The sequence below is a fragment of the Delphinapterus leucas genome, chromosome 6, assembly GCF_059928025.1.
Source record: "Delphinapterus leucas isolate spDelLeu-1000000601 "Yukka" chromosome 6, BTC_Dleu_Yukka2, whole genome shotgun sequence".
Taxonomy (NCBI): domain Eukaryota; kingdom Metazoa; phylum Chordata; class Mammalia; order Artiodactyla; family Monodontidae; genus Delphinapterus; species Delphinapterus leucas.
This window is the reverse complement of record NC_143134.1, coordinates 93,721,103-93,733,365: the sequence shown is the minus strand read 5'-3', so window position 1 is coordinate 93,733,365 and position 12,263 is coordinate 93,721,103. Positions and strand designations below refer to the sequence as shown.

The window sequence follows — 12,263 nt, the reverse complement described above, 5'->3', positions numbered from 1 at the left end:
CCTGTCCTGGTCCATCCATGCCGCACTCAAATAAAGCATCAGGAGTTGCTATTAACAACCAAGACATGCACCTAGAAGGTGCTGCTGAGGCAGAAACAACATCAATGCTGCATAGGTAACTCTAGGGCTCATTATTTCCACAAATCCCTACAGTTAAGAAATTCAGTATACTCTTTCTTGCTTCCCCTATACCACCCTGCACCCCAAGCTTCATCACTAACACATCCTTCCCTAACCCAAGTCTCCTTGGACCCCAACAGAGAATTATTTACCTAGGTAGAAACTCTTACCTACCCTCCAACACCCCCTATTCTCTCATGTCTAAATCCCACTCTTTTCCTTATCAACCCTAACTCTTTCTTTCCTAGTCTTTCTACTCTGCCCAGTGAAACACGTTTTCTAATGCACATAAACTCATCCATCTCCACAGCTGTTTGCTTAGGAAGTACTCCTTTCATCTCCCTGATATACCAAAATCACATTACTCCTCCATCCCCCTTCCTTTCATCTCTCCCTGCTGTGCTCACCACCTGTCACCTCCAGATCAGCATCCCACTCTCATCTCCCAACGACCACCTTCCCGTGGGGGTCTGTACCATTACGCAGCCTTCTAACCATCCTCATCATGACTCTCCACCATGCTCCACAACACACACTCTCACCTTCCTTCAATGATTTTAGCAGCTGGCTCAGGCTTACCGTTTGATGAGGCAAATTTATCAAGACCATTTTTAAAAGGGCATATCAAACAAGCTGTATTAATATGGTTAGATTTTAGGCTGTATGAAAATATCTTTGGATAAAAATGGCCACATTAAAATGTCATTTGCCACAAAGGAACTTTCTGGGTAGATGGAAACGTTATAGACTATGATAAGGTATAATGCAGATGGGGTATATCCATTTGTCAAAACTGATAGCTAACATTTGTGCATTTCAGTGTATGTACATTACACCTAAAAAAAAAAAACAGCTGTAAAATAAGAATAATGATAATCCACTGGGTAGAGATATATAGGCAAAACAAGAAAGACAGAATGCTCTTAACTGTTGATGGTGGTTGGGTACATGAGGTTTCATCATACTATCCTGTTCGTTCATGTTTGAAATTTTCTACAATCAAGTTTTTAAAATGTCACATACCCAGCTCCCACACACCTCATGCTCTGCCATCATATCCCTTTATGACTTCAACATCTGCAACCAAGCTTCTAACACTGCAATTTCAATATTTACCACAGGTTTTCCAACAGCCCAAGAAAAGCACTAATTCAGCCACCATGCTGGACATTCAAATACTCCATTCTGGGAGCACCCTTCTCCAAGAGCTAAGCTATACAACATTCTTACTGAGCACTAGCTTCCAATTTTTCTTGCTGATGCTGTGTCCCTGCTTTTCACTTTGTAGCCTCCATTCCTAGATCCTGCTTACCTAGTCTTGGTTGTGTACTGGGGACACGAATATTTACTAAGGGGCTCCTATAAATGCTTGTGAGAACAACAACAAAAAAAACAAAAGCAAATGGGGTAAACATACAAAATAGAGTTACCTCTGACCTTTATTCCTTACTACTAGCACATGTGTTAACTCTTACAATCTGGATTTCATCTTCACAACTCTTTAGAAACTCCTTGGTCCAAGATTATCAATGATCCCCTTGTCTTCAAATTCGATGCTTGTCATCTAAGTCCTTTATGCAGCGTTTTAAACTACTAGCCGACCTTTCTGTTTGACTTCTGTGCCACTGCACTCTTGATTTTTTTCCTCTGGATCCTCTTTCTGCTTCATCCTGGCCTCCTCTCCTTTCTTTTTTCTTTCCTTCTTTTTTTAAAAAAAATATTTATTTATTTATTTTTATTTTTGGCTGCTCTGGGTCTTAGTTGTGGCATGCGGGATCTTCGTTGTGGCATGCGGACTTCTCAGTTGCTGCATGCAAACTCTTAGTTGCAGCATGCATGCAGGATCTAGTTCCCTAACCAGGGATCACACCCAGGCTCCCTGCATTGGAAGCGTGGAGTCTTACCCACTGGACCATCAGGGAAGTCCCTAGCCTCCTCTCCTTTCCAAACAACAATGCTGTCCAACAGAACTTTCTGCAACTCTTGATATCTTCTATTTCTATGCTGTCCAATATGGTAGCCACGGGTACATGGAGCTACTGAACGTTTGAAATATGGCTAGTATAAATGAGAAACAAAACCTTTAATTTTATTTTATTTTAATAAATTTAAATAGCCATGTGTCCAGTGGCTACCCCACTAGACAATACAGCTCTATAATCTCTCTCACTTGTTCTCATGACTTCGGTTATCACCTCGACTGGCTCACAAATTTATGCTAATAAGCAAAGTCACCTGGGTGAGTTCCACAAGCAACTCAAACTACAAAATAAATCACCTCCACCGTCAACTCCTCCCTTACCTTACCCCAAACACCTTTCCTCTCCCAACATTCTTAGTTCTATAAACAGAATCCATCAACTAAGTCATCTGAGCTTGAACTCTTTATCCCCCATATCTAAGCAGGAATCTATTCCTTCTGAGTTTACTTAACTGATCTCCCTGCCTCTAGTCCAAAGTACATAATAAGCACAATTCCTGCCAGATATAATGCATTCAACTGGTTAACTTTGTTGTCTTGCCTTTTTCAAATATATAATGATTCTGCCACTGCCCACAAATGAAGTTTAAACGCCCTAGGATAACACAGCATTCAAGACTTTACACATGGGAATTCCCTGGCAGTCCAGGGGTTAGGACTCAGCCAAAAAAAAAAAAAAGGCTGTACACAATCTGGCCCCAAGCTACTTTTCCAGTCTTGCCTTCCACTTCTGCCTCTTAAGCCCCCTACTCTCCAGCCAAAAACGGATTCCTTATCATTCTCCAATACATTCTCTATCACAATGTTTGTCTGCATCCATACCTCTACTCATGCTCTTCCATCCTCCTTAAATACCCTTTTGACCTCTGTTCAAATCCTAACCATCCTTCAAGGTTCAGCTCAAATTCCGCCTCTTTCATGAGTTTCTCAGATCTTCACCATCCCCCACCAAATAGTAATCTCTTCTTTTCTGAGTTCTCACTGCACTTTTCAACAGCACAACATCTATGACAATAACCCATTTCTACTTTGTTAGAATTAGGTTATATTCATTTCTTATTGTATCACAAGCTCTTTAAAGATGGATGTCACGTATTAGATATCTTTCTATCCACCAATAATTCCTAGTAAAATAACCAGTATAAAGTAGGCACTTAGTAAATCATATCTGCTGATTACGATCATTTCATTTGCATTATAGACAAATTCTTATGTGCAAAGAATGTTCAGTATCTCAAAAATTGCTTAGGCACTAAATTATCCCTGTAATTTTATCAAAGGCAGACAAGTATTTTGGGTATACACAATTCCCCAAATTGCCTTAAGTAGGAGCTTCTACCTACTGAAAAAGAGCCTTCCTATTCTGGTCATGTACTATCAGTATAAAGAATAAAACTAGCACCGGTCTATTATGTCTCCTATGAGAATACAGAGACTTCTTATTTTAAATATAGCACTTTGTATCAACAGAGGAAACTGATATGTCAGGGGCTCATGGGATATAACTGATTCAAGTGACAGAAATAACAAATTATTCAAAGATAATAACAGCTACCATTTCTTGCACACTTATGAGTATGTCAGATACTATTCAAAGCACTTGACACGCATTATCTCATTTAACTTTTATGACACTCCATGAAATAGGGCCTGTTATTCTCATTTTATATATTTTTTAGAAATTAGGCATAAAAGGTAGATCACATATCTTTAAAAAATTGTCCATTAGTGTAACCAAATGTGTAGAAGATGCACACGTGGAAAAGCAATTATACAGAAGCCTTGGTCTAGGATCCCAAGATGGAGACCTGCTTTGGTTCACTAGATATAACCTCACTGAGCCTCAATGTTCCCACTGGTCCTTACCCCTCAGAGTAGTTGTAAGAATCAAATGAAATAATGAATATGAAAATGAGGAGTGAAAGAGCACTGGACCTGCAGTCAAAGGACCTAAGAATCTGACCTTTACTATATGTAAGACTTTGTACAAATAAATCCTACAGCTTCTTTGAGCTGCATCCATTCTTTTGACAAGTGTGGAGCAGCCATGTAAGTACCAGACATTCTGCTAAGTGTTAGGAATCCCAAAGTGAACATGATAGATACAGTCTCCTGTCCTCACAGAACTCATAGCCTAGAGGGGGACACAGATGAGTAGAACAGACAGTTATACTTAGAGTAAGTTAAGGGGTTGGAGAGGGGAGTATGCAGGAGAGGCACCTAATCTAGATTTAAGGGTCAAGGGATAGTTCCCAAAAGGAAATGACTTCTACGGTGAGACTGGAAAGATGAATATTAGGCAAAGAAGAGTTCCAGGCAGAAGGAACAAGGTTCAAAGACCCATGCACGGAGGGTAAGTGTTAACAGTAGATTCCAGAGAGGTAAAGAGGATTTTACAAGCAAATATAAGAGAACTTTCCGTATAATTTCTTACAACTGCATGTGAATCTACAATTATCTCAATAAAAATTTCAATTTAGGGCTTCCCTGGTGGCACAGTGGTTGAGAGTCCGCCTGCCGATGCAGAGGACATGGGTTCGTGGCCCAGTCCGGGAAGATCCCAAATGCCGCAGAGCGGCTGGGCCCATGAGCCATGGCTGCTGAGCCTGCGCGTCCGGAGCCTGTGCTCCGCAACGGGAGAGGCCACAACAGTGAGAGGCCCGCGTACCGCAAAAAAAAAACAAAAACAAAAACAAAAATGTCAATTAAAAAAAAGCATATGTGAAAGTACTCTGTAAACTGAAAGGTACCTTAACTATTTCAGTATTATTACTAATATTCAACTGTATATTGCTACAGAGAGCAAAGTTAGAAAAGTCATTATAATGGAAATAGAACTACTAAGGACAGCTAGTGACCATATTTCAGTAGTTGGCCAAGATTTGGGAAACTGATTCAGTACCTTTCACATCTGGTCGATATTGTAGTCCATCATCTTTCTTTCCCAACAAACTAGTGTCATCTGCGTCTGTAAGAGAAAAGTTTTCAAATTAAGATACATATGATGTTTAAGTCACACCAGGAAACTCCTAAATATTCCAAATGCTCCAGGTCCTTCCCAACTCTCTCCACTTATCCTGCTCACATTTTCTACCATTCTCTTGATCTATTGTGCCACTTCTATCTCAGCCTCAAGGCATCCCAGATATAAACGCACTCTGCATGATGAAGTCTAACTTCACTCAGACTTCAGCTCAAATATCATCTCCTTAAAAAGTCTTCCCTGAAAAAAAAAAGTCTTCCCTGTGCTAACTGAAATAACACATACCCTGAAGAGAAAGGATTAGCCCTTTCTCCAAGGGACAATGGTCTCAAGATTTACCTTCTCCCACCAGTTTCCCTGGAAAAATATCAGACTAAGATAAACGTGGAACCTCAACTGTGTTATCAGACAAAATTTACTATAAAAATGACCACTGACTGATTAATTGTAGTAGGACAGAAAGACTGTACATGAACCATAAACACCTGTTGAGAAGCACAAGCTTCAGCTTCCCAGTACTAGCAGTGGGGGTGGCGGGGGGGTGGGGGGGTGGGGAGGAATACTCAGGTGTAAATGGGAACCAAGACAAAAATTAAGGACCAGCTACTCCAAACTCACTTCTAAATCGGCATGAGTTTCAATTAACAAAATCCTCAAATGACCAACTGTTCTGAATTTGAAATTCCAGACAGTACCGTTCAATCACGTACCAGTTCCTCAGAAAAGATATTCTCTCTCTAAGCTACTCTTTAACCTACCTACACTCTAAACGCCACCCCATGAAAGAAAAGCAAACCATACTACTTCTTCCACCTGTAAGGGGTCCCTATCAGCAGTCTCCTGTACCATGTGCACACCTGACCCCCACGTGGCAATCCTATGATGAGCTTCTTGGGCATTCTTCGGTAGCTTAGACCACAGATACTGCCATCAGTTGCTCAGTATTTCACAAATAGCTTGCTATCAGTATAAAGTAGCAAACTTTGGCTTGCAACTTTCTTCCCTTAGCTCAGATAAAAACATATCCCTTTAATAAGTCCAAAAAAGGGATGGGGCCTAGAGGGAGGGTGGGTTAGGCCTCGTAAGCAGGAAAGATGCACAAGCCTAGGCCATGAGAATGTGTGGGGCCCTTGTTTGTTACTAGGAAATGATATATTATTGCAGCCCATGTGTGTATTACTGAGGGAACAGGTTGAAAAACTGTGCCTTTAGTGACTGGATACTTCTAGTAGGAAAAGAAACCAAAATTCATTCTTAGTTGGTATCATGGCTTCTAAATGATGGCAAGAAGAGAAAAAGAATTTTAAACTGAAGGTAATAATTTTTCCTTATACTCTATAACTTCATGCCAAAATCTCTAACAGTATATAATATGTAGGAGCAAAAACTACAGAGAAAATGTGAAAACAAAGTAAACTATTATTCTCTAGAAAAAAAGATGAAAAAAAATATGGTTGGGACTTTCCTGGTGGGCCAGTAGTTAAGACCCTGTGCTGCCACTGCAAGGAGCACGGGTTTGATCCCTAGTCCAGGAACTAAGATCCCACATGACACGTGGCGCGGCCAAAGAAAAAAAATATGGTAATACTTATAGTTTTACTATAATTAAAATAAGCTAATTCTTAAACAACTAAAATCATTACAAATTTGAGACAACTTTCAAGAACTATAAATATATCTACAAGTCCATGTTAGGATCAGCTTAGTAACTAAATAAGTAAACCAAGACCATTGTTTGTATCTTGAGATAATGAAAGTAAGTGGGGGAAAAAAAGCTAAGTTAGTGACAGAACAAAGAAATTCTAAAATATATAGTAATAAAAAAATAAAGCATCAAAGATTTCTCATTTTCCAAATTTGGAACACTACCAAAATGTACAAATAAGACTGCAGAAATGTGATATTCAATATTAAAGACAGGTCTCTAGATAAGTAGAATGAATTTTACCTGTGCAATGACCAAGATGCCTTATATCAATTTGTTCTTGTTTTATACAAGATGCTTCTCGAACAAAACAGGGATTGTTATAAGAACTCCCATCAGAAGCACACACAGGATTAAAACTGTATCCACTGCAATCTATATTACATACACACCTGTTGGAAAAAAACAAAAATTACCTATATTTTACAACGAAAGTATTTCACAATGCTGTAACAGCAAAAATGAGCAATTATTTTTTTTTTTTACTTTTTAACTTTTTTATTGAGGTATAGTTGGTTTACAGTATTACATTAATTTAAGGTGTACAACACAGTGATTCAATATTTTTAGAGATTATTCTCCATTTAAAGTTATTATACAATATTGGCTATATTCCCGGTGCTGTACAATATAACCTTGTAGCTTATTTATCTTATACATAGTAGTTTGTAAGCAATTCTCTTTTTCTGCTTTCTGTAACAGAAGTCAATACATTGTTTTAAGTCACTGATAAAAGTTTAAGCAAAGTGACTGCTCAGCTAACAATTTCTTTCAGGTGAGAATTTAGAGATAATTTCATACAGATATTATTAATCCAGTGGTTTCTCTAAAATTTTCATATCTAAAGATAATAATCAAGAAATGTCAAATGTCAACAACATTAGTTAGAAAGCAACATGGTATAGCAGAAAGGACACAGAATTATAAGTCAAATGTCATGAATCGGTCTTCCTTGGTGGCGCAGTGGTTAAGAATCCACCTGCCAATGCAGGGGACATGGGTTCAAGCCCTGGTATCGGAAGATCCCACATGCCACGGAGCAACTAAGCCCGTGTGCCACAACTACTGAGCCTGCGTTCTAGAGCCCACGAGTCACAACTACTGAAGTCTGCGCACCTCGGGCCCGTGCTCCGCAACAAGAGAAGCCACTGCAATGAGAAGCCCGTGCACTGCAACCAAGAGTAGCCCCCGCTCTCCACAACTAGAGAAAGCCTGCACACAGCAACAAGGACACAATGCAGCCAAAAATAAAAATAAATAAAATAAATAAATTTATTTAAAAAGTCATGAATCTAAATCCTAGCCCAACTAATAACCAGATTTGTGTCCATATTCTCCTTCTAAGTCTTAGTTTACTGATCTGTAAAACAGAGGTAATAATATATGTAACCTTACCAAATAATTGGGAAGATTAAAAAACATAATAGATATAAAACATGTAAAATAGAAGACCCTCAAAATTGTTTCCTAGCTGCACATCCACCTGTAAAACTGAGTGTCCACTTAACACTGAGACTGCATTATAGAGAAGGCCAAGAAAGTCCAAGGTATCATCACTCCTCTCAAGGACAGTAAAATCTAACTGGGAATATAAAAATAAAAAACACAGAGACTCTCCTGCTTCCAGCAACATGGTGAACTCAGAACCTGTACTAATCCTCCTAATGAAAACAACAAAAAATACTGGACGAAATATTTCAAAACGTCCTCAAATGCATCCATAAGTTGTCAAGAAAGCAAGGAGGGCTTCCCTGGTGGCGCAGTGGTTGAGAGTCCGCCTGCCAATGCAGGGGACACGGGTTCGTGCCCTGGTCCGGGAAGATCCCACGTGCCGCAGAGCAGCTGGGCCCGTGAGCCATGGCCGCTGAGCCTGCGCGTCCGGAGCCTGTGCTCCACAACGGGAGAGGCCACAACAGTGAGAGGCCCGTGTACAGCAAAAAAAAAAAAAAAAAAGAAAGCAAGGAATTTTAAGACAAAAGTTATATGAAGACAGGAATATAGAAAGGTCAGTTAAGTTTACTAAAGCTGATTTTCACCTTGAAGGCATTCACCAAACTAGGTAAATTCAATTATCAATTTTTTGGTTTTGTAGGCCTCTGAGAACAGAAGGTGAATAATACTGACCTACCTAAGGTAGAGAGTCTAAAGACCCTAGAGAAAAGCATGAGGGTAGAGTATAAATGAGATGCCATATTCCAAGGGGACTGTTTTAAAGGAAAAAAATATTCTGCTGTGGTTTATACAGCATTGAAGAGAGGGGGAAAAAAACATCTCCCCAAGAATTCAAAAGTATAAGCCAGCCCTCACATGAGTAATTACAACTTAAAATACTACTTGGGTGTTCTGAAAAACCTCAAGTCCAGAATTTATTTTAAAAGTCAAAGACTGGAAGGGGCCCTAGACAACTGACAAAAGTAAATGCAATCCTCTCTGGAGAAACCCAACTTTATTATCCTAGACCTCAAACATTTCCAAGATACAGTTCTGAGCAAAACAAGTATATCACACACATGCTCACTCACTCCCATACCCACAAGAGACAAGGAAATAAAACACCATGGGCAGAGCAAGCTGATATGAAAAAGAAACAAAGAGAACTTCTAATAAATAAAGAATGCACTGTTAGAAATAAAAAATTCATGGGCAGATTTAACAGGAGATTAGATAAACTGAAGGTGAATCTGTGAACTGGAAGACAGGTCAGAGGAAACTACCCAGACCATGGCAGAGTCAAAGAGACAGAACATATGAAAAAAAATTAAGAGACATGGAAGACAGAGTCACAAGAGCTAATAAAAATCTGACTGGAGTTCCAGATGAGTTAAAAGAATAAGGTGGGGGCAATATTCTCAGCAATTTCTCAAACTTTCTAAAACTAAAGAAAGATACTAATCTAAGTAACCAAGAAGCTTAATAAATTCTAAACAGGATTATTAAAAAGGAATCCAGACAGTGAAATATCACAGTGGAATTTCTGTAACAACAGCAACAAAATAATATTTTAAAAGCAGCCAGAAAGAAGAGAAAGATTATATTCAAAGAAGCAAGAAGAGAGACAGGTGTCTTCAAAAGCAATACTGAAGCCAAATTGTTTATTTATAGCCAAAAGACAGTGAAATAATACCTGCAATGTGCTGGGATAAAATAGAATTCTACGTAAAAAGATCTATCTTTCATGGTTGAGTGTAAAATAAAAATAATTTGGAAGAAGTAAAAATTTAGAGTTTGTCACCTGTCAACTGTCAATAAGGGAAATTATAAAGGCAGTAGAAAAATGATCCTACAAGTAAGATCTGAGATGCAAACATAAATGAAGAACAAAAGTGTAAATATATAGGTAATATTAACAAAATACTGACAATATAAAACAATGACAACAATGCTAGGTGCTGCTAAATTTTTTTTAAAACAGTAAATTAAAATATTGATAGCATACAAATTGGGAGGGACTGAAATTACAGTATTTTAAGAAGAGCAAAGATATTGATGAATTTTAGACTGCGATAAGTTGAATAAGCATGTTAATGCTAAGGTTACCACCAAAAGGAGTATGTATAACACTGAAACTAATAGAGAAAAAAAAATTCAAAAGAATGCAAGAAAGGAGAAACAAACAGAAAGCAAGACAAAAGTAAAAAATAAGATTTTTTAAAAATCAAAGTACATCAGTATTTATTTTATATATATATCTTTTTTAATTCTTACCCTTTATTTATTTATTTATTTTGGCCATGCCACAGGGCTTGTGGAATCTTAGTTCCCCAACCAGTGATTGAACCTGGGCCCAAGGCAGTGAAAGCGCCAGGTTCTAACCACTGGACCACCAGGGAATTCCCTATAATATATTTAAGTGAACTAAACTTTCTAGTTAAAATACAAAGATAGTTAGGCTGGATAAAAATACAAAAGCCAGCTATATGCTGCTTGTAAGGTACATATTCAACTGTAATGATATGGGTAGTTGCCAGGGGCTGGGGGAGGGGGGAATGGGGGGGTTACTGTTTAATAGATATAGTTTCAGTTTTACAAGATTAAAAGAGTTTTGGAGATGGATGGTGGTGATGATAGCACAACATTATGAATGTATTTAATACCACTGGACAGCACACTTAAAAATAGTTAAGATGGTTAATTTTATTATGTGTATTGTACCAAAATAAAAGAATTGTGAGAGATATATCATACCTGGAATGGAAGAAACCTAGTATGGCTATATATCTTGTCTATATATCTATATATATGTCAAACATAAGAGACTTCAGGGCAGAAAACATTTATGAGAAAGAAGATCCCTCAAAATAAAAACTTTTATTCACCAAGAAGATATAATAATTCTAAATATTTTTAAACAGCCTCAAAATCTATAAAGCAAAAACTGATAAAATCACAATGAGAAACAGCCAAATCTACCATAGTAGATTTGAACGTGCATCTCTCTGTAACTCATATATCAAGCAGATAAAATATCAGTAAAACTGAAATAACTAGAGATGAAAGGACATAATGCTGGGATTTTCTTTAAAATACTTCCCCCAAAAAAGGTGGAGGGAGGGCTTCCCTGGTGGCGCAGTGGTTGAGAGTCCGCCTGCCGATGCAGGGAACATGGGTTTGTACCCCGGTCCAGGAGGATCCCAAATGCCCGTGAGCCATGGCCGCTGAGCCTGCGCGTGCGGAGCCTGTGCTCCGCAACGGGAGAGGCCACAACAGTGAGAGGCCCGCGTACCACCAAAAAAAAAAAGGTGGAGGGAAAAAGAGATAAAACAAAATTGGATTTTTTACACTAACTGAAACTGAGTGATGGGTATATGAGGAGGGGTCCACTTTATTTTTTTCTCCTCTTCTACATGTTTGAAGATTTCGTTAATTCCTGGTGAATTAAAGACCTAAATGTGAAAGGCAAAACTACAAAAGACTTAGAAGATCAAACATAAGAGACCAATAAATTTAACTTTGAAATAAAGAACACCTCACAAAGAGAATAAAAACGACAATCTGCAAACAAACAAAAAGACTACAGCCCATGTAACCAGGAAATAATCAGTATCCAGAATACATATAAAAATTAATTTAGGGCTTCCCTGGTGGCACGGTGGTTGAGAGTCCGCCTGCCGATGCAGAGGACACGGGTTCGTGCCCCGGTCCGGGAAGATCCCACATGCCGCAGAGCGGCTGGGCCCATGAGCCATGGCCACTGAGCCTGCGCGTCTGGAGCCTGTGCTCCGCAACGGGAGAGCCCACAACAGTGAGAGGCCCACTTACCGCAAAAAAAAAAAAAATTAATTTAAAAAATGACATAGAACTTGGAAGCATATAAAAACAATATATGTAAAAACGTGTTCAATCTGCTCAATAATCAAAAAAATGTAAATTTAAACCACAATGAGATACCATCACGTTCATTAAACAGCAAAAATTAAGAGAACAATACCAAGTGTTTACAAGGATGGGGAGCAAAGGGAATTCTTATCCTCTGC

General features: G+C 38.6%; 1 protein-coding gene across 2 annotated transcripts in view; it reads right to left on the bottom strand.

Moving 5' to 3' along the window:
* The window catches only part of TMEFF1 (transmembrane protein with EGF like and two follistatin like domains 1), a 148,109-nt gene that overhangs the window by 22,380 nt on the left and 113,466 nt on the right, over nt 1-12,263 (bottom strand). For both annotated transcript variants that reach the window (XM_089913466.1, XM_022600111.3), the window contains 2 exons: nt 7,033-7,181; nt 5,004-5,069 (listed from right to left, as the gene is read on the bottom strand). In XM_089913466.1, coding sequence (XP_089769592.1) covers nt 5,004-5,069; nt 7,033-7,181 — 215 coding nt within the window. The remainder of the gene's footprint in view (nt 1-5,003; nt 5,070-7,032; nt 7,182-12,263) is intronic.